General features: G+C 40.6%; 1 protein-coding gene across 3 annotated transcripts in view; it reads left to right on the top strand.

Moving 5' to 3' along the window:
• KANK1 (KN motif and ankyrin repeat domains 1) overlaps nt 1–23788 on the top strand; it is a 301099-nt gene that overhangs the window by 164143 nt on the left and 113168 nt on the right. For all 3 annotated transcript variants that reach the window (XM_089692583.1, XM_089692584.1, XM_089692582.1), the window contains one exon: nt 23586–23690. In XM_089692583.1, the coding sequence (XP_089548709.1) occupies nt 23654–23690 (37 nt within the window). In that variant the 5' untranslated portion in view covers nt 23586–23653. The remainder of the gene's footprint in view (nt 1–23585; nt 23691–23788) is intronic.

The raw sequence follows: 23788 nt of genomic DNA, 5'->3' as shown, positions 1-23788 counted from the left end.
AGAGACTCATGCCTGGCAAATAAGGATCATAGAACTAAGTTCAGCTCATCAAATCAGCTAGAAGTAGCAAAATGTGTATTTTTGATATAAATGGCCTTCTATAAAAAGAAAGCTAAAGGACAATCTGACTTGGTTATTTGGGGTAACACAGATTTTTCTTGCACTTTCTTAGATAATATAAAGCTGTCCTCATAAGGAACCTGCTATAGCTGTTATAGCTTGTACCACTGTTATATACCACTATACTATTGTGATGTCAACACTAGCATAGTCGTCTTCGTGACTTTTAGAATCCCAATACCTATACACAGTGGTACAGGGGGAGATTTACATTTGTCCCAGCTGAAAGCTGAGATCTTGCTACATCATTAATAATGCAAAAATTAGGAAAAACCCAAGGACTTTAAAAACAATGAGTACTCATGCACACTGGACGTTTTTACAGCTGCTGTTTTTTGCTTTTGACGTTTTTTTCCTACAGTCAGTAAACCCACAAGCATGTTGTCCTATGTGTCACATGTGCACACAGACTGTAATCAACGTTTTTAGGCAGGGACGTTTTTTTGGCTGGAAAAAGAAACCAGGAATTTTTTTAGCTGTAAAAATGCTCTAACACTAAAAAACGTGTCAAAACACAGCTTTTGTTTTACTTTTTTTGACCAAAAAAAGAATATTTTTGTAAAAAATAAACGTTGCAACATGCAAACGTGGCTAAACGCTAATGCAAAAATGCTAAAAAAAGCTGAAAAACATGTTTTTAACATGGCTTTACACCGCTAACATTACCAGCGTTCTCAAAACGCCCAGTGTGCATGGAGCATAACACTGCAAACTCTGTCTGGTTTTCATCCTGTGCAAGATTTAGAACTGATCCACATTGCATGTTAGATTTTATAAAAAATAGTTTTGATGTTGGCCAGACATAAGGATACCAAACAAAAGGCAAATGTATATGAAATGCAATCTATTATAAATACAACATTTTTCCAGCACATACAGAAAATACATTTGGCATTGTATATGACTGTTCTTTGTTAGCCGCCATTATATGCTATAGTAGGCTTAACATTGGGCAGCAATGTTTTATGGGATTCCTGGATGGGTAGTTAGCACTATCCTGGTAAATATTGCCCCTTCCTCCCCAACACCACATTCTTCATAGCTATATTTATTTATTTATTTCAGGTACTTATATAGCACTGTCAATTTACGCAGTGCTTTACATATATATTGTACATTCACATCAGTCCCTAACCCTCAAGGGGTGTACAATCTAAGGTCCCTAACTTACATTCATACACACACACATATTAGGGCCAATTTTGACAGCATCCAATTAACCTACCAGCATGTCTTTGGAGTGTGGGAGGAAACCAGAGTACCAGGAGGAAACCCACGCAAGCACAGGGAGAACATGCAATATGAAGACGATCTGCACAAAATAGCTTTTGGTATCATAGCTGCTGGAAAGTTAAACCAGTTTAGGCTTGTGTGACTTTGGACACATAAAGTCGCATGACAAGTTGCAGCCCATTGTTTTTAACGGCACCCGTTCAGATCTGTGCAACTTAAAGTCACAGCAACTTTAAAAATGGTTCCTGCACTACTTTGTTGTGACTTAGTGCCAGAAAAATGTAAAATCGGATTAAGTCACATTCAAGGTCGCATCAAAGTTGCACTCTAAAGTCACTCTGTAAATATAGTTACATAGTTAGTCTGGCTGAAAAAAGACAAAAGTCCATCCAGTTCAACCATTAAAAAAAAAGTTAGAATCCTATACTATAATGTATGTGAGTTTGGAGTTGCACCAGTGTGAATGAAAGTTCATTGTATCTTTTTGGGACTTCAGTGGTGTTTTGACCTTCCAGGTGTCACAGCAATTTCACTCTTCCTCTTGGGTTTCAAATGTCTTTCATATTATACTGAGTGAAGCATCAGAAATAAGAATACCCAAAGCTTTAAGGTGGTCAGGAACTATGTAAGGCTGGTCTTATTGCTAGAGTCCCCCCCAAAATGCTACCTCTGGCTAGATGGACTCAAAATCTCAATTGTCAGTAGTTTGTGATTTTAAGAGTGGTTTTAATACATATTTGTGTAATTCCTTTGGTTTCAGTACATTTGTTTGCAAGCTTCACTCTGTGCATGATATTTTCATATAGTCTGACGAATTAAAACATCTCATGTAGTAATTTCATTGGGTGGGGCAGCAGTAGTGTACAAGTATCACAAATGCTAATTGACGCTTGCAAAACAATATTTCCCACCATTATTTTTCACTATAAAGCAGTAAAGGACCTTTTACATTTTGTGTATTGCAGTAGAATATTTAAAGGATAAAATACCAGATTTGGAAAAACTGATTTTTTTTTTTTTTTTCATGAATTGCTAGTAGTGGTATTGTATATATTTTTTCTCACTCCTTCCCTGCCATTCAGTTAACTGGTCATGTTTTCCAGTTAGGAAGTTGCACGGATGTGTTAATTATTAGTTTTAAAAGACCCACCCAAATAACCACTTTGGAATCTGCAAAAAAAATGGCATGATTGCATTGTGGTATTTGAGCACAGGTTTATGAAGCCATGGTCTAGTGCAGGGGTCTCTAAACTGTGGCTCGGGGGCTAGATGTGTCCCTTAGACCCTTTGCTTGCCTTTATCCAGTCCTTGGGGCACTACTCCTCCAACTGACACCAGTGATGGGGCACTATTCCCTTCACTGACCGCACCAATGGATTACTATTCCTCCCACTTTAACAACATAGGGCACTATTCCTCCCAATAAAACCAATGATGGGGCACTATTCCTCCCACTGATACCAACAAAGGGTGATATTTCTCCCATTAAAACCAATGATGGGGCACTATTCCTCCCACTGATACCAACAAAGGGTGATATTTCTCCCATTAAAACCAATGATGGGGCACTATTCCTCCCACTTTAACAACATAGGGCACTATTGCTCTCATTAAAACCAATGATGGGGCACTATTCCTCCCACTGATACCAACAAAGGGTGATATTTCTCCCAATAAAACCAATGATGGGGCCAGAGATAGATTAATTCAAATTAAAATATTACACTTGGTGTATTTGACCCCATCTAAACTTCATAGAATTTACCCATCTTTGCCCTCTGTTTGCTGGCGATGTAGAAACCTTGCTGCTGATTTCATGCATATTTTGTGGCATTGCCCACATATAGGCACTTTCTTGACGGAAGTCCTCAGTTTCATTAATACCTTAACCACCAATAACATCTCTTGCACAGTGGATGTATGTTTACTGGGTCTAGTTAATCCCTTAGCCAATACTAGAGTGGTTAGAACATTATTCGGTTTGTTACTTTTTTATGCCAGAAAGATCATAGTTCTGAAATGGAAGGCTGACCTGCCTCCCTCTTTAAATAGCTGGAAAGCGCTTGTGAACTCTGTTTATACCTTTGTACAAGTAACATATCTGTCCAGAGGCTGTCAAAAAATCTGGTATATATGGCTGGAGTCATCCTCCACGATTGCTGGAGAGCCCACATGATTAGAGATGTAGTATGGTTACTTAACTGGGGACTGCAAAAACCACTGCTTTGCCCATATAACTGCATATACTTGTTCTTAAGACTGTTTATCTTTATTGGATACCCATGAGACACCTTCCCCTATTCCTGGATTGTGCCTGGTCTAGTGGAATTTTCTTAATCCCCATGCCCCTTTGATATGACTGTAATTATGGTGACTTGTTCAAGCTGACTCAATCTTATACTCCTTCTTGACTTTGCCTGCTATTGCCATAATGGTAAGAGATATTGAGAAACTGTTTTGATGGTTTAAGTTTTAAACCTCTTTTTTGATATTAATAAAGAGAAGGTGTTTAAAAAAAAAAAAAAAAACTAAAAAAAACAATGATGGGGCTTTGCTTGTTTCCGTTGACCACAGTCCGGCCCACCCAATGCATAAAGGACAGTAAACTGGCCCTTTGCTTAGAAAAGTTTGAGACCCCTAGTCTAGTGGATCCGTGTGGTTCCTTCCAATGGGGATACACATGCTGCCCCCCAGTCACTAGCACAATTCCAAATTATAGTGTATGTAATAATTCCAAAGAAATCATTTTCATAGCTATATAGATGAATATCTTGTAGAGCTTGATTGGTTCAAGAAAAATAAGACATTTCCCACAGTGCCATTCTTACCCAGATTGTTGATCTGCAGTGAAGCTGCTGTAGAACTACTATAGAATGTGGCCTGGAAAACATTAGAGCTGCAGTGTCAGACTGGTGGTTTTGGGACACTTGCAACCCCCCCTCATTCCTTCTTTGTGGTCTTCAGCAGATATGAGGCTTTAAATTAGATGACAGCCACAACCTAACCCCACCCCTCAGCTAAAATGTTATAAGTTGCCATTGGTATTAGGAAATTAATTATGAAAGTGCTATTGTCTTCTTTTCTGGAATGAAGTAGATGTGACCCTTGGTAGACATAACATTGCTCTTTGATGATTAATTCCCCACAGTTTGGTCCATTTGGGCTTCTGTTTATTTCAGCTCTAAAATGCAAACACAATGGTTTTCCCCATATGTTGAACTAAGCATATCGGTACCGTTCCCTGAAAAAGTTTACAATCTGAAGTCATAAGGACAATACTCGAAGGAGAAGCACCCTGTGGCCCTATTGACCAATGACCTCCTTATGTATATAGTTTCTGCCCTACGTTACATGGATATATGAGCTGTCTAAAAGGTTTTCGCCTGTAAACTTATATGTACTCTTACTGCTTCTTTACACACCCAGTGGGCTAGTTGGGATTGGTATTGCTCCATGGAGTGTTTTCCACATTTCTTTTGTGACGTTTTCTATATCCATGTTTACGATGTACTTTTGCCAATATTGTACTGATCATGTAAATGTCTCAGTACCATATGTTCTTTATCTTTGTCTTGTAACTTTGTTATAAGCTAATTTTAATCAAAGAGGATTCAACATTAAGTCAGAAGGACAGATGAACACAGCTGGGCTGGTTTGATGTGGAGGAAACTCATCTAAACATTGGGAGAACAGGCAAGCTGCACAGATATGTGTGCTTGGTGGCAATTTAACCCAAGCCCATTACTTCTAGGCCACAATACTAACCACCAGGCTAGTTTGCCCTATGTACATGCATGCCATGCATTAGACTTTAACTCCCTCCTCAATCAGAAAAGGATTCCCACAGTACACAAGGTACAATGTGCACAGTATTTGGACACGCATATCTTCTTTACAAAGATTTTTCAAGTGTTTGTAGCTAAATTAAGATATTTCTGGGTTTTATGCATGTATTAAATTCTCCTGTAATTAAAGTGAACAGTGGAAGTTATTGATACGGATGATTGCCATAAAGAATCTGTGTCACATGGGAGCTTCACATTCTTTCTTTTTTTCAGTCGATAAAAAACAAGAGTCTGAAGATGCAAATTGTTCTTCTATTAGTTCATGTCAAGGGGAATATATTTTCAAAGCCATAACCACACATTAGCTTTAACTGATTCCTTCACTGCATATTTGCATGCAACTTTTGCATTACAGACGGTATTTGTTATTTACATTACTCCATTATTTTCCAAATCTAGTCTGTATAAATGCCCATCAGGTCTCTAGACTTTCAGATTGTTAGAAGAAGTGTCTTAATAAGAATAATTGTAGAAACAGTTGAAAGCAGTTAATTTTTTTTTCTTACATGCAGTGGGACTTTGCTTCCACTGCATGGATCAGCTTCTCTTTTTTTCTAGGGGTGATGACTAAGCACATACTCACCTGACCTGCTGATCCCACGGAAAACCGTGCTCCCCTGTGGTCCAGAGGTGGACTGTTCCTGTCTGTGGAGCATGCATTGAGCATACTGACATCAGTAACAATCCATTGGGCAGCAAAGTGGCTAAATGGTTAGCACTTCCGCCTGGCAGTGCTAGGGTCGTTGGTTCGAATCCCAACCATGGCACCACCTGCCTGGAGTTTGCATGTTCTCCCTGTGCCTGCGTGGGTTTCCTCCGGGTACTCTGGTTTCCTCCCACATTCCAAAGACATGCTGGTAGGTGAATTGGATCCTGTCTAAATTGGGCCTAGTATGTGTATGAATGTGAGTTAGGGACCTTAGATTGTACATCCCTTGTGGGTTAGGGACTGATGTAAATGTATAATATATATGTAAAGCGCTGCATAAATTGACGGCGCTATATAAGTACCTTAAATAAATAATTTACAAGACCGCTGGACTGCGGGGGGGGGAGCAGGAGCAGAAAGGGACCAATCTTGTGCGGGGAGGATCAGCGGGTCAGATGAATATATCTTCAGTGTCCTCTCCCCTAGAACAAAACAAGCATTTAAAACGTGCAGTGCGGGCACAACCCCACTGCACAGGCAAACATTTTTCTTTCTGCTTTAAAGAGGACCTGAGCTGCACCAAAAAAAAGGCAAACGGGAAAAGGACTAGCCTTCATATTGATTGCAGGCTCCTTGCAGATGATTGTTTTTCTCCATTACTAATTTACTATGACTTGTTATGCAATGTGTCTCTGGGTGGGGGTGGCCATTTTAATAGCGGAATAGGGCTTTTGCTTCCCCGGAGCTGCCACTCTGACAACTGGTGATCTGGTGAGATCATTTTCAAGATTCAGCAGAAGTGCAGAAGTGAATCCACAATATGAATGTAGTAAAAGCAGGGAAATCCTTGCACTGCAGTTCTCAAGGCACAGCTTTCACTCCAACAGTGATCAGAACAACAGTGACATCCTCAAATCTTCTGAGACTAGAAGGTGTGAGCACAGAGCCTTCAATAATCTCACATGCAAATATGAAGCACTGACATTTCTTGAGATAAATTCAAAACAAAAGATGCACAGTTTAGGATACTGCTTAGGCACATTTAACTTTTCTATATGCTCCTGCAACAGAAATTCTTCACTGCTTGAGTTTAATCATTATTCTTTATTTCACTTGTGATTCTGTGAAGAAATCTGGGAAATATGATAGATTATTAATCCCTGATGATCTGATATTCCATACACATCTACTACTTAATGACCCTGAAATATATTTTTCATTAAATCATTTTTTTTAGTGTTTTTCTGCCTCCTTGTAACATTCTCTGAGCTCCCGGACCTACTCCTTTTCCACTCATTTCCATTTGTTTGAACTAGCAGTGCATGTTAATTGTGGTTATGTGTACTGTTCTATGCACACTACAAATCCCACAGTCAAAACTCAACAGTGAAAAAGAGAGGGTAGCTACACTTTTACTTACAGTGGGAGCATGGATGTAGCCACCCTGTTACAGGGTGGTTACATCCATGCTCCCACTGTAAGTAAGAGAGCACAACCGCAAAAAAAAAAGAAACTGGGAGATTTGGAGGTGGTTGGGAGCGATAGAAGATACATTTTGGAGTTAAGATTACATACTTGAATGGGATATATTTTTTTAAAGCAATGTTTAGTGGCACTTTAAAGAAGTTCATAAGAATAAAATAAATGCACATCTTTTTGCATGTAAAAAAAAAAATATGCATTTATTTTTTCCTTACTATGAGCCTGCACAGCATCGCACCAGTGATCAGCAGATTGTGGGTGCTATGCATGGCTGCTGCAGGCAGTATGTGTAAGCTGTCTGCTGATACCTCGTATGGACAGGCAGTTACACCCACACTGACAGGAAGACTGGATGAACTACCTAGAGCACTCAACAGTTCCTTGGTAGTTCATTGAGAACTACAAGTCAGCAACCACAAAGGCTGTTGGTACTTGTAGTTTTCACATCCACAGACCTCTGCAAACGAATGACTAACTCTGGTGAACAGGCAGAGCCCCCACACGGCCACTTTTTTTTTTAAATGTGACAGTGAGCTGGGGGAGAAGATCCTCCGCTTGCTGTGAAAACCAGGGTATGGGTTGCAGCTGCATCTGTAACATGTTATATATTACACCCTGTATATGGGTGTAACATGTTACGAAAGGTGAAGTTATCCTTTAAGCTAAGCTTGTTACTTGTCTGATTTGGGTCACGAGCAAATAAGGACTTAAATATGGTGCTCATTAGAGTACTGTTTATAAAAAGCATGATGCCAAATAGCTCAATACACAAGTATTAAGCAAAAATCATGGTTTTAAATAGGATTTTATGTCACCATTTGATACAAACATTCCACAAAGTCAACATGGAAAAACAACATCGACATAGTTCAAATTATTTACAGTTCCATAACTGAAAAGACTTGTATAAGTAGCGGAGACCATGGGCAGTCGCTGCCTTCCTCAGTCTGCACCCATTGATAATACACCATGGACCCTAGCTGCAGGCCATAGTTTGGGGACCCTTGCTGTAGACCAAGAATCTGTCAAACCAAGTGTGGGATACGGTTCTGGAGAGGCACAAGACTAGGTAAGGTTATTTAAAATAGAAACAATCCCTGGCATTGAACATACCCACAGCACAAATTAATGTATTAAAGCTGAATTTTAGCTTTTTTTTGCCATACAGCACCAAACACATTTGTTATGTGTAACAGTGTGTATCCTATTACCTGCTGGCTGCTGCTTGTTAAAATCTTCTCTTTATAGTTGCCAGATACTGTCCTGACTGGCTATCTTTTGCCACTGTGAGTGTTGACAACTGCCACTGCTTAGTCTGAAAACATTTGCAGCTTGCCCCACCCCCCTCTTCTGCCCTCTCAATTCACAAAACTTTTATTTTTCTCCCACAATGCATCACATTCGGTGAATGGAGGACTTGAAAGACAGGATCTCCACTGTCCATTCACTGAATGTGATGCATTGTGAGAATACCACTGTGAATGTCGGAGAGGGCAGGAGGTGATGGGTGAATGATGCAGATTTTCAGATTGGAAGTGGTGGCTGCTATCTTTCACAGCACTTGAAGATAGCCACTCAGGACAGTATCCATTGGGTATGAAGTTAGAAGCGTGTGTGCTGTGCCCCCTCCCAGCTTTACTTTTTTTTTTTTTTTTTTTAAAGAAACTTTGACTGCCTAAAACACAGTGGCTGGGTAGTCAGGAAGATGTTAGTTAGAGATGCAAATTAGAGGCCAAAAGTACCTTGGATGAAAAACAAAAAACAAAAACAAAGCTCATATCAGCATGGTGGTGGTAGCATTATTGGATGTTATTTTGATTCGTTGTCCACAATTGTACTTATAGATTCCATTCAGATTATTGGCTAACATTGCAGGATACTACTTAAAGTGGTTATACATGTTTGACATGAAAAATGAACAGAACACATCACTCTATAGTAAATACTTGTCTCTATCCAGAGCACTAAATGTCATTTCTGTCTGCTGCCTTCTTCTGCTATCTTCGTGAGTCACTTATGACAGTTTTCCTGACACCAAGAGGTAAAAAAAAGTGACAGGAGAAAGAGCTCCAGCACACAGCCTGTGATTGACAGCCTCAGCTCTGTTCTGTAGAATATAACTTCAGCTCCCCTCCCTGCTTTCTGAATGCTCAGACAAGCTGTATACATTCTGGACTTTTGAAGGGCTGTAGAAAAGAGGGCTACAGATAAACAGGTACAACTTATTTAGGATGATTTTTTTTTTTTGCATTTCAGTGTATCACTTCATTGAATATATGGGGTATATGTAAGGCTTTACATCCACTTTAAGAAGGACACAGATGTAGATGTGATAACATTTTGGCCTGTTGCAGCTAAATGGTTATACACAGTCTCTCCTAAAGGGACAGGCTTAGTAGCAGATCAGAGCAAAGAGTAAATGAGCACCAGGAACCTCTGGGCTCTCTGTATTTCTGAGAGTACCATCTCATCCCTTCTTCCCTGTTCTCTGCACAATTCCAATCCAGTTCAGAAGGAACCCCAATGTTGACTTACATTGGATCCAAAAGCCAATCGTGCAGAATCTCCTATTTTTTTTTTTCTTTTTTTCTTCCTCTGCACAGTATTGGATGTTAACCCATAATCAAAATAACTGTTGCTGCTGCTGTTGCTTTTTTTGCTTTTAGGGAGTTTCACTACTTTACAAATTGGCTTCATACCATAGCCATTGAAATGCATTTTTTTGGACTGTATTGAAGTTAAATACACATAGAGTGATAAAGGTCTGTGCATTAGAAACCCTTGGTTTTGTTACACAGCTATGTTATATTGTTTGGGATGCCTTGTGAAATAATATGAATACATTCTAAAATAAAATGTTTTACAAGAAAATTACACTTATTAAAAAGAAAACCAAAAAAAAACAGGTTGTGGGTGCAAACACATCTGTTAAATGTATGCATTAAAACAAGAAGACAAACATAATTAAAAGTAAGCTACGCCAATCCAACAAATACATTTTTAAACAATCCAGGGTGTGTGTTCATTGCTAAGATTTTTCTTGCAGCGTTTTAGTCTGTGAATTATCCTATACACCCATGTGAATGTTTTTGTTGATATTCAGTCCTGCCTAGACAGATAATGAAAGTTGGTGAAGTAACCAATTAGCCTGGAATTGTATTTACAATGTTCTTCATTGCTCTTCTGTAGAACAGTGTTGTGCATTATTGATCTACAGTATTTAGTTAAAGGTTTACCTGTGTTAAATGGAAAATGCATTGATTGTTGTGTTCATAACTGTGAGAGAGGTGGGACCTCTGCTGGCAGGAGGTAAGATTACATAAATTGCTACATTGGAAACAGGGATCCCAACATTTGATGAATTATGAGCAAGACCTCAGCGATCTTTTGCTGGATTGCAGATAATGTTTAACACTTGTTTAGTGGTTGTGGAGAGAATTGTATCAGAACTTCAAATGCAAAATATAACTTGTCTTCCAAAAAAATGTCATTCCACAGAAAGTACATGGAGTAGAGAACAAAACCATAGCGCTCTGTACACACAGTATATTAGGAGTGCTATGAATTGAAAATTGGTAGAATAAGTTATATTCTGCTTCTTAGGTTTTTTTGTGGTGACCCTGTTTGATTAGAATTGGTAGGTGCCCTGGAGATGCTGGAGAAGCTTGTTCTTCAACATTGTAAAATTCATACGGTATGCAGTCAACTCATTTCTTGTCTCCCCTTCCCCATATTATTATTATACAGGATTTATATAGCACCAACAGTTTGCGCAGCGCTTTACAATATAAGGGAGACAGTACAATTACACTACATTTCAGTACAGAAGGAATGTGGGGGGCCCTGCTCGTGGAGCTTACAATCTAAAGGAAGGGAGAGATGATACAAAAGGTGATAGCTGCAGGGGATGATCTGGCGGAGGTGATTCAAGTACAGTTCTTAGGTGGAGGTGGGGTAGGCTTCCCTGAAGAAGTGAGTTTTCAAAGATCGCCTAAAGGCAGACAGGGTGGGGGCTGACCAGACATGCTGTGGTAGGGAGTTCCGGAGGATAGGAGAGGCTCTGGAGAAGTTCTGGAGGTGAGCGTGGGAGGAGGTGATGAGGGAGCTAGAGAGGAAGATATCATGGGAGGAGCGGAGTGGGCGATTTGGCCGATATCTGTGGATGAGGTTGGTGATGTAGCTAGAGGCAGTGTTGTGGATGGCTTTGTAAGCTGTGATTAGTATTTTGAATTTTATACGTTGGGTTAGTGGAAGCCAGTGGAGGGATTGGCAGAGAGGGGCAGCAGATGCTGATCGGTTGGTAAGTCTAGCAGCAGCATTCATAATAGACTGAAGGGGGGGTAGCCTATGTAACGGTAGACCAGTGAGGTGGGATATAACCAAGGAGTGACTAAGTTGTTTTGTGGTGTCATTGGTCAGGAAGGGGCGGATTTTGGAAATGTTCCGGAGGTTGAGGTGGCAGAATTTAGTCAGTGAGTGGATGTGTAAAATGTGAACTTCATAGTAAATGAAGTTCAGTATAGTAATATAGAGATAGAGATCCAGTCACTGCAGAAAGCCTATTTGTTGTCAAAGCTGAGCAATTTTTAATATTGATATATTTCACAAATATCAGCTGATTTCAGCAACTGTGTTTCAAATTCAGGCAGGAAAAATAGAACTGGCTTTAATCAGATTGAAATGTAAGTGCACCCCTTTTTTCTGGCCCATAGAGCCAAGTACAGCACAATAGATCACTAGGTAATGTGGGTTTCTTCTTAATCCCTCGATGGTGTTGGTATATTCTCTTGGATGCAGTTATTCAGCGATTTCCGTTTCATACATGGGTACACACTCCTTTTGCATTTTGGGATTTTGCGTTAGTCTATGGCAAGTTACATGAGGCATTGCAAAACTGACAGTTACAAGCGTCATGCAAATCCCAAAGGCAGAGGCATGATGGGACTTGTAGTTCACCAACAGCTGGAGGGCCACAGTTGCCCACACCTGGTCTATGGGATGTGATTTTACATTGAAGTCACTAGGGGGTGACTTTGCATGTTAGTCTGTGGGGTGCAACTTTGCATGCAAGTTGCCTTGCCAATGATATATCTGTGCATCCCTACTGGTGACCTTTAATAAAATGACACTCACCTGTCAAGGATTTATTATTATTAATATTATTATACAGGATTTATATAGCGCTAACCTTTTGCTCAGCACTTTAGAATATAACGGGAGACAATACAGCAACTATACAGTTCAATACAAGAGGGTTAGGACTGACAACTCATGGGGCCCCCCGGCAATAGGGGATCGTGGGGCCCCTGTGTCCTTGCCCAAACTCAAATAAGCCTATGAAAAAGGTACCAGGGGCATCTCATGGGGCCCTCTACTGACCCCATGCCCTCGGGCAGTGCCCGAGTTTCCAAATGGTCAGTCCGCCCCTGGTTAGGAGGGCCCTGCTCCTTGGAGCTTACAATCTAAGAGAATCCAGCACTGTTCTCACCTGGGCTGGTTCTTCACCAGTCTTTGGGTCCTCGGCGCCAGCATGTTTACTGTGGGAAGCTGGCAGTGACTCCTTGCGGCTTCATAGCAGACTTTCCACTGCAAATGCATGAGCCTTGCCGCGCTTTGTGACTGGTCCCACAGTTTCCTGGGACCTGTGATGTGTCCCAGAAACCTGCTGGCAACGAGGGACTGAACTTCCACTCGGATTGCCTAGGTGATTCAATAAGAAATGGGAGCACGTAGCTTTTAAAACCAGGTAGCCCCCCCCCAAAAAAACATAAATGGGTCCAAATATGGTAGAGGAGGGGGGAGGAGGCGAAAAAGCGGAACTTCCCCTTTTTGAGTGAAGTTCTGCTTTAAGCTGGTTTATGCAGTGTAGCCATTTTCTGAACTTGCTTTAGGTCAGCTCTTGTGTTTCTTACTCTATTAAGATGGTTTTTAAACTTTCTGACAATGAAAGGTGATGTTTTAGGAAATGCAGAATTTACTTTCATTAAGGAAATCACAGGAAGCGTGATTGGACATACACTAAAAGAGTTGGTTTTGTTGGCACTTTTTACCCTTTGTATGTCCTCGTCGTGTTACTAGAATGCTGGCTACTCTGCACTGTAAGTGAGGTGACCTTTGGCTAGGTGAGACATGCGTCACTGTGACTTGGAGTGTGCAGAGAATTCAGATCATGTGCACACCTTAGCTTTAGCACGTCGCTGCCTAGCTACGACCTTATTCCCAGCATGTGACTCTTTTTTTCTTTTCTTTTTTTTTTTTTTAAACATGGAATGTTGATTTTTTTTTTTTTTTTAAACATGGAATGTTGATTTAACAGTTTTATAGCTTGGGGCTTTGTTTTACAATTTTCAAAATAAGCAAAGAAATAAAGTAACCAGAAAATAACTGAATGAACAATAATATGGTATTTTGCAAGGATAAAGACAAAATGCATAAAAAGGAACATTAAACTGACACTAAACGCTGCTTTTAAAAAAAAAAAAAGAAAATTCTATTCAAGTATGTATTCTTAAAAGAGAAATTACCGTATGTTTTTTTTTTTTTTTGTTTTTTTTTTAATAGGATCAGCTGATCACAGTTTCAAACAAGTGTGCCATAACAGAACAAAATGCATAAATAGAAATAGTGCGTGAGTGCTAAGTAGAAAGTCGATTTCAAGATCCCTCCCGACCCAGAGGGTCCATTATCTCCCAATATTATGCTGTCTGGTACTCAGTAGGACGTCAAAAAGTTTTCCATAGACAATTTAAAGGCATCAGTCTTGTTTTTGAAGTGACTGGCAATATCTTGAGCAGTGAGTGAGTTAGTGGGTGGAGGGGGTGGGGGACAAAGCAGAGAGTTAAAAGTAGAGAAGATCCAAGGAGGACTGGATGAAAAGGTATTAGGAGTGATAAAGTAGGTTTGTTTGGCAAGCATGGAGGCAGGATTTGTATTTTAGGAGGGAGATTTGTATAGGGTGAAGTCATGTAGAAATTTGGTTTTATGCCACAGTCGCTCAAGAGCACAGTTATGTCTCTTGAGATGTTTGGTGTTAGTTTTCCAAGGTTGTATCGGTCAGGGCCCGATTCTCTGTGTAGTTAGAGGAGCAAGTGTGCCCAGTGAGGATAAGTGAACTGTTGTAGACAGAGGTGTCCAGGTTAGGACAAGGCAGGGGAGAGATTGTCATAGAGGTGGTCAGTAGCAGAACAGAAAAGCAAAGATTTCTATGAGTAATTGTTTGATGCTTTGAGGGATATGTGGTTGAAGACAAGGACACTGTGAAACGGATGAGGTTGTGTTCACAGAGAGGAAGGGGGATATTGGTGAGGTTGCCAGGAGTGCGGAGATTGGAGAAGACCAGGTCAAGTGTGTTACCATCGGAGTGAGTGGAAGTGTTTGTCCATTGTGTTAGGTCAAAAAATGAGGTTAAATTGAAATGTAGCCAGGCTGTTAACATTACCAGGAATGGTAATGTCACCAAGAATGATAGTGGGTATTTCAGAGGAGAGAAAGTAAGGCAACTAGGCAGAGAAGTCATCAAAAATGCGTTATACTGGTCCAGAAGGCCGATTAAATCACAGAGGTTGATAGAAGGAATCCAACTACATTTCCTTTCCATTCACTGGGTCTGGATGAGTGAGGGCAGCAGGAGAAGCAGAGTCAGAATCTTGATGCCAGGTTTCAGTAATGGCAAGTATGTTAAAGCAATAGGAGATAGCTGGGTCATGCACAGATGTGAGCTTGTTACAGAGCAGGCATTCCAGTGGGCACATGAGATTTTGGGGGGGGGCTGGTTTTTGGAAGCAGGGGGATAGAAATTAAACTGAATGGATGGCGATTGTTGACAGAGGAGGAAGAGTTCCATATGTGGTTGTTGCAGCTAGAAAATGGAGGGCCGGGTTTTGGGGAAATGTGCCTAGAGATTAGGAGGAGGTGTCAGCAGAAGTCTAATCCTTGGAGGAGAGCAGACTGAGTTCCCAGCACAGCTAGACAACTGACCATGGTTTTTGTAAGCCCTGTACACACCAGCCTAGGATTGCTCGGTATCTCCCGGTTCAATAGAAACCAGCCGACATTCAGCCCGTGTGTACACCTGCCTGTTGACACAAATTGGTAGAACAACCGGGTACTGTCAAACGGGCATGCTGGAAATCCAGCAGCCGATCAGTGCTGCCAGCCATTGGCTCTGTCAGAACACAATAGCCCAGCGAGGAGATCGCTGTACTAACATTGGATAGTTGTGTGCTCTTCAGGTTTTTTTTTTTCGTTCAGCCCGCTGGACTGGTCTCCCGCTCCCCATTAAGAATTAGCACCTTTGGGGAGCAGGGGGGGGGAGAGAATTTGACAGGTACGCGCTCCCACTTCCACTGCAATCGCCTAGGCGATCGGAAAGGGGAATTGTCTTCTGGGACACGTGACAGGTCCCAGAAGACTACGAGACTATTCAGAAAGAGCAGCACTACTTGCATATGCGCAGTGAGCACCTGGCTGTGAAGATGCAAGCTGTCACAGCTGGGTGCCCACACTGAAGATGCAGGTTCCAGGAACACAGGGTAGCTGATGAAACAGGCCGCTGGGGGGGGGGGGAGAATCACTGCAGGATCAAGGAACAGGTGAGTGGCTGTTTTTTAAGAGTCAGCAGCTACAGTTATTTTTTCACATTTGCACTGGAACTCTGCTTTAATTACTAAACAAGCCCAACCTGTTATTGTAATTAAGGCCGGCCATACACTATACAATTTTCTTTAGAAAATTGCGTTAGATTTACCATAAACCATATAATATGAGGTCAAACCTGAACAACACTTTCAATTGTATCCAATTAGGCAGGCCCTTGCACTACACAGTTGAAGGTAAATCTAAAGGAAATTGGGCGAAAACTGTATAGTGTTAGACTTTGTATCCTCTGTATAAATTTATGTGGTCACCATTGAACACTTTCTAAATATTCTATTTTACATTGTGGTGCCCAAAACAGCACCCCATATTTCCGACAAGGCCATTACTATAATTTATAGAGGCAATATTGGTCTAGTGTTTGTTTGTTTTATTGCTTCTTTTTTATCCAGACTAATATTCCCCTAGTTCTGTGTTAAGGGTATATGGGGTAACTGTGCTAGTATGGCCTTGGAGCCTAATGTTACATTGATAAACATTAGGGACTTGTTCACACCAGGTGCAGTGTGGGAATGTGTACAAAACCATGCGTTTTTTACCACGTGCTACCTTTGGCAGATTCGTGTGACTACCAAAACACATGGTACTATGCATTTTGGTGCAGTGTAAATTGAAAAAAATCACTTTCAAAGGACAACCTATTGAAATTTATCAGCTGCCCTAAAATACGAAAGTGGACATTTTTGGGTGTACCTCATGGTGTAAATGAGCCATATATTTCATTGGCATGTATATGCTAGAGCTGCCATTTTGTGAAGATCCTTCTGTAACGGGTCACTGTCTTGAGTATTCGTCTCCATAAACTTGTTTTGCCATAATATACTTCAGCCAATTTACAAAACTATAGCTAGTTGAAGATTAAAGGTGTTGTTTTTATTTTTTCTTATAGCTTCACATTAAAAAATGGCTTGTGTAGTAATTACAACATTTTTGTTAATGATGGCTTTGATGAGTTCCTGTGTGACCTTGTGTCCATATTTCTGCAGGTTCAATGGAGAGGCAGGTCTTTAAAGTGAAGTCGTCAACTTATCCCCCCCCCCCCAACAAAAAAAAAATATGAAAATATTTTTCACCAAAATATACACTAAAATCCTTATTGGTGGACAGAAACATAATGTACAAAATTCTTGCTAAATCTAAAAGATAACTGTGTTGAGTTAATAAAGTTCTGTGTGTAAATGAGGTCTTGGGACACATTCACATAGGTGCTGTGGCCTGTATGGTGTGAATCTTATTTATTTATTTTTTTTATATGTGGCTTTTGCTTTGTGTGGGCAGCCTATGTCGTGGGGATGCACCAGTTCTATGGTCACAGCCAGGTCCTAATTTAACAGGCGTGTGAATGCAGGTGTATGGCCCCAAACACCGACAATATGCATTCAGGGCTACTCACCCACACCTGAACGCTTATCAGATTTGGACCTGCAGCTGCGTTGATGCAGCCACTGCATCCCTATAGAGCAGCCTTTTTCAAAATTTTCAACACAGAGGAAACCCTGAAAAAACTTTCTGGTCTCAGGGAACCCCTACAAAAAAAATTTACAATGTCTAAAACTCATGATACAATAGTGTGATGGTCAGTGGGAAGAATGCTCCTAACACTTGTGTCATTGGGAAGAATTACCCCCTTACAGATAGCTAAAAAGATCATTGGTATCATTAGAAATGTTTCTGAGAGTCAGAAATTTCTCATTGCTCAAGGAACCCCTAGCAACCTCTGGAGGAACCCTAGGTTTCTGTGGAACCCTGGTTGAGAAATACAAATTGCTCATTCACACTGTATGGGCCACAGAACCCGTGTGAATAAGCCCTTCATTTTTTAAATTTATTTTTTTACAATTTTTAAAAATCCTTTAGTTTACTATACTAGTTTACTATGCTCAGTTATCAATTGACACAGAAGTGATCAGTACTGACCGTTCACTGTTTCCATTCAGAAAAGGAAGAGACCGGTAAAGAATATATTTACCGGCCTATTCCCTCGCTTTCAGTGCTGACAGCTGACATGTCCCCCTGTGTACCTGCAGCGCACAGCGGGAGAGGAAAGCCGTCAGTGCTGCTGGGAATGAGGAGGATCAGATGTGGGCAGAACAGGGAGGGAGATTGGTGCGGTGGGGCAGGAGGGAAATTACAGAAACTATGCACTGTGTGTCTTTCCCACCAGTAGCTGAAAGCCAGCAGGAAAGAGGAGGGGAGAAATCTTCTTTCAGCTGCTGCAGGGAGAGCAGCACAGTGCATTGTTCCTGTAAATGCCCCCCCTGTTTGCCTGGGATCCGGTGGTCCCTCCCTGCTTCCAGCCTTTCAGTCTGTAATGTGAACACAGAGTAAATGCATATGAGGGGTAGCTTAACTGTTGAGAAAATTACTTGAGCTACTGCAGTGTGTCTCTTGTGAACTTTGCAGATGAATTACTCCACAGTGCCTGCAGTTAGTAAGCGAGGGCTTGTTTTAAAGCTCATTTCACACCTGTGTGAAACTTGTGAATACTGAATATTCCTAGCCTGGCTGCAGATGCACTTTAAATTTTTTGGTAAGAATTTTATTTTTTTTTATTAATTAACTATATTTTAAAATGTTTGCTATAATTATGTTTTTACACTTTAAGAATAATAATTATGATACACTAATAAAATTATGATGCACTGTTTTCATCTCCAGTCTGCCCACTAAAAATACAAAAATTTAACAGAAAGCTGCAATAACATTGAACCAGTCCCTGCTTGTTCTGCATTTGCCCTCCAGACAATAAATCTCAACATTAGCATGCAGGTATGACATTAGCATGTAATGACAGAGCTGAGTAGGGCGTTTGAGCATGGTCCCTTTATAGGATTCCAGTGCAGAGGCGGATCCTGGATGCCTAAGCTCTTTCTTGTTAAGCATTCACTATATACATTCTTTCTTAACTTGTGTGTTTATATGGCGATGTGCACATTCTGCTGCAAGCACGCTTTCTATGGAACCGTGAACAGTAGATTTACATACTGTATATTTACTTTGCATAATAAGATGTAATATTTATGGGAGTTTGATGAACTGGCACATTTGATTATATTAAATGCTCCTGTGTGTTCTGGGTTTTCAGTATGCAAAAATACATAGGGCTTTGCATTGCGAGAGCTTAGCGGACTCCTAAGGCATGCTATTTAACTCATAAGACTTAAGCTGGTCAGCCAGGCAACTAGAATTTTCAATAGGTGGTCAGTGGTGGCAGCCCCGATATTTCTTTCATGTCAGGAATACTTAAAAAATGGTTGTTATACTGGTTATTCATTCCATTTAAATAATATTATCGTATGATGTAAGTGCCAATATATTTATTCCAGCTAACTTTTTCTGAAATCCCTATACTTTTCTTACTGATTTTATAATCCACTTGGTGTCACTGTGAAACAAAACTTGGAAAAAAGGCATAAGGCTGTAGCTGGGAATTAGTAGTGACTAAGCTAAAATAAGTAATGAAAGTAGACATAAACAGTCTCTACTACTTTGTAAGAATTACTCCGGAAGAGTTTTCCAGCCTTGAGGGGCTATTCACACCATAATACTAGCGTTGATGCATGTGCCTTGACATACATTGATGTGCTAAACTGTGTTTCATTTTTTTCATGAACTGAAATGTGGGTTTTTTTTTTTTCATTGCCGTTTTTAGCGCTTTATTTATAGGATTCTTGATTCAAAGCAAGACTTAATGCGCATTATGTCGAAATACGTTGAGCTGAATAAGCGTAAAGCTTGTCTTACTTTTCTTCAGCGCATATGAATGTGGCTCAACATAATGGTGGGTACTGCCCAAATTGGGAAGCTTTGTATTAAGCATTAAGCAATGCATCCCAGCACATATGGTGTGAATGGGCCCTTGTTGCAGTGTTTCTCAACCAAGGTGACATTTAGGTTACCCCAGGGTGCAATGAGCACAGGACCCACTTTGCCCTGCATCAACATCATGAGTTGTCATGCTGCCACCAGCACCATAATAACCAATAAAGCTCTAAGTCAGTACGCATAGCATTGTTTGTTGCTGTGATCAGGGGCGGACTGACCATTTGGAAACTCGGGCACTGCCTGAGGGCTCAGGGTCAGTAGGGGGCCCCATGAGATGCCCCTGGTACCTTTTTCGTAGGCTTTTTTGAGTTTGGGCAAGGACACGGGCTACATGATCCCCTATTGCCTGGGGGCCCCATGAGTTGTCAGTCCGCCCCTGACTGTGATATTGGTGGTCAGAATGCCTGCACCGTCGCAGCTTGTGATGCTGAGAGGCAACAGCATGCAAGGCCATCCCCTGCATTTAGGAGGGGATGGAAGTCTGGCTCCTCCAGACCTGCTTCACCTCCCACCCTCGGCGATGCTGCTGGAGCAAAAAAGGTAAGAATCTGACGTGAAGAGGTGACTGTGTGATTGGAAAGCTTTGTGATGGGGTGGGGGGTCTGATGTGATGAGAAGACTCAGAAATGGTGGGAATCTGATGTGATAGAGGGACTCTTGTCTTGATGAGGGGTCCTCTGACACGATGGGGGACCTCTGATGTAAAGGTGGGCTTTTGCGGTAAAGTTAATTTCATCAAGATGGTTGTGTGCATTGTCCCAGGCTCAGGTTTACCATTGATGAGTAGCATTCAGTTTTTAACATTTCAGACTGGGGTGCCTTGGAATTTTGCATACTCTCTTGCTGCGACTGAAATAGAGTTGAGAAAAACTTCCTTAGTGTAATTAGGTTGGTAGAGATTGGACTGGCTTTGTACTGTGTTGAATAATGAATGGCACACCTGCTTGTCACCGAGTTTCATTGTTGTGTATTTCCTGTAACCCTACAAACCCCATGTGAACAGGATTCCAGGACAGACATTGTCACCATTCATGGAACCAGAGACTGCATTGTGTCTGGAGAACCTAATGACTCTGGATTTTAACTTTGACATGGTGGTCTCTTCTCAGGTTAATTATAGTTTGGCATCTTCCCAAGCTTGGCTTCAGTAGCAGAATAAAACATAAATGTCAAGGAATTACTGCTTTGACAAAAAGTTTTGTCTGCTAAGCATCCAAAGTACTTCTTAAGAGGGTAGAAGAAAACCTGTTTATTTTCTGCTTTACTGTAGATTTGGTTTCTTTCTCTGGTTGGCTTTTAACATTGAATGTGAGGTTCATCATTTCCAGTCCAGAATAGCAATGTATGCTTAGCTGTACTAACAAGCCTGTTAATAAATGTGAATTTTGTTCATCGCAAAAAAGTCCTTTACTATGAAAAATAACCATAAATATATGATGAAATAATATCCACAATGTGGATATCTTGTCGGGCGTCATGTTTCTGAAAATGTACAGTATATTGCAGCAAACCATCTAACAGACGGGTACTTGGCACTTCCTAAGGGTTCAGTTATACAGGTGATTAGCCTGCTGCGTTCATATGCAGCTAAACGGTGCATCTTGAAACAGCAGCAACCTATGCTATGTCCGCATACAGTGGACCAGTTTGTATGTGGCCAGAGAACGCTAGCTCTGGATGCAAATTATTTGCCTACAGGGCTGGTTAGAGGCCCTAATGATGTGTAGCTACTCTTATGAAGAGTTACACGTGAGCAATGTCACAATCTCCTTAAGATATATCTATAAGGTTTAGTGCTAAGGTCTACCTAAAACAAAATGAACTTCTGTCCGCTCAGTTAGGTTTTGCCAGGCGTATTTGTTGGGAAAATAGTGGGTGCCATATGTAGTGAAATTTCTTATTTATTTAGATGTTATTGATGATGTGCTACCTGTTGCTCATCATAAGAATGACTTGATGACCACACATTGGGACTGTAAATTTGTTCATTTTCCATTATGTACAATAATAGGGGATCTCTCTGATCAAGTTGAAACAATTTTTACAACAAAGTCAATCAACATCCATTGATCATGGTCAATGTTTTTCTTATCCATCACAAAGTGAAGACTTTATTGAATACCAGGTAAAACAGAATTGTACTAGCAGAGTGTGACTTTGTCCTACCAAAGTGTGACGTTTATGGCCATCTTAACAGAGAATGCATCACTGTCCGTAACACTTGCTTTAGCGCTTTGTGTTGTGGCCATTTTATGTCTTGGACCAGCCATTCTTGAATGTTTCTTCATGAAGGAATAAATAAATAAATTTCCAGGCTTCGGGATCCCCCGTTAATAACTAATATATCTACTACTCATGGTGATGTGATGGTAATGTGATGAACATTGGGAAGAATGCTGCTTATGTTTGTGGTCCTTGGGAAGAATCCCCCCTTAAAGATAGCTAAACACACACATTGGTGTAAGTGGTTACTCATCTGAGAGACAAAGGTTGCTCATTGCTCAATGAACCCCCAGCAACCTCTGGAGGAATCGTAGGGTTCCACTGAACCCAGGATGAGAGATGCTGCTTGGGACAAATGAGCAGTGTCATATACTGTACGTCATAAGCTGAGCACCAGATTCAAGCCTGTCTTTGCCCTACATTATTAACGCCATAAAGTACATTTGACTGCTACCCCTAAAAATGCAAGTTCCATGGCTGTTATACTTTGGCTTCCATACTTTGAGTCCCAGTACAAGTATAACAATAAAGAATTCCCACTTTAACCTTGTCTACATGTTTTTTGCCAGGCACTCAGAAGGTATTGATGCCAGACAATGGCCATTTTCAGAAGAAGGCCAGTAATAACAGTTTCTTTATTTCATAATTTCATAGTTGGTAAGGTTGAATAAAGACACCAGTCCATCCAGTTTAGTGTGTTTGTGTGTGTATCTCTACCATTTCCCATATCCCTGTATATTGTGTTCAGTAGGATACCCATCTAAAAGTATTTTCAAGTTAGTAACACTTTTGCAGGCCATAGACAGGTAATTTATCGGCCGAATTTTCATCCGCACGAAAAATCGGTCGATAATCACACCGTTAGTGGGGCTAGCCTGTTGGCCGTTTTTCGCGGATCTCCTCATTTATTTTTATCGGTCATGCTGGAAAAGGGTGGCAGCATCGGCAATGGGGCCGACCGATTTTTCATTTATCGGCCGGTCTATGGACTGCCTTTCTGCTGAAACCTCCGATTGTGGAAGGGAGTTCCACATCTTTATGACTTTAACAGTAAAAAACCCCTTACAATGTTTCATTCAAGATAGGTGAAGATGAAAAATATCTGATAAGCAGTCTACTGGGGATACAAATATACATTCTATACAAATAAACAATATGTTCTTCAAATCTGGCTATAAAATAAAAACAGCCTTTTTAGTCGTAAAATTATACTTTTTTCTTTCTGCGTAACTGTGGTAAAGGATGGTATTTATTATGACTGGGGAGAAAAGTTTGCTGAGCATGAGTGTAATGTGTCCTGACGGGTGAGACAAGTGCTGTTTATAATATGGTACAGAGGATAGTAAACATATGTGATTTATATCTTGCCATTACTGTGATGTGTGCAGCTTCCAGCATCATCATTACAGAACTGATGCAGTCCTTTTATCTGTGTTCCAGATTTTTTTTAGACCCAGGCTTGTTGTAAACAGCTCTGGAGTCTGGATGTTTTTTTTTTTTTTTTTGACTTGACAAATTCCTCTCCTATATGCTTGTCCTTTTTTGTCTTACAGGTTGCTTGTAAAATTGGACTTGATGAGCAGCATCTTTACGATTTGTCATCCTGACAGCAAGTTTTGATATGGATAATACAGAAAATGTCAATGGAAATGTTTATGGTAAATTGACCCATTTTCTTCATTTTAAACATAAGCACATTTGCATTACTTTTGAATCATGCCTTGACTCTTTGTTTCTGGTCTACCTGGAGCTATAA

The sequence above is a fragment of the Staurois parvus genome, unplaced genomic scaffold (genome assembly GCF_062004578.1).
Source record: "Staurois parvus isolate SC_StPar_1 unplaced genomic scaffold, SC_StPar_1.0 ptg000596l, whole genome shotgun sequence".
NCBI lineage: Eukaryota > Metazoa > Chordata > Amphibia > Anura > Ranidae > Staurois > Staurois parvus.
The sequence above is the reverse complement of the archived record's forward strand: the minus strand, read 5'-3'. Positions and strand labels throughout refer to the sequence as shown.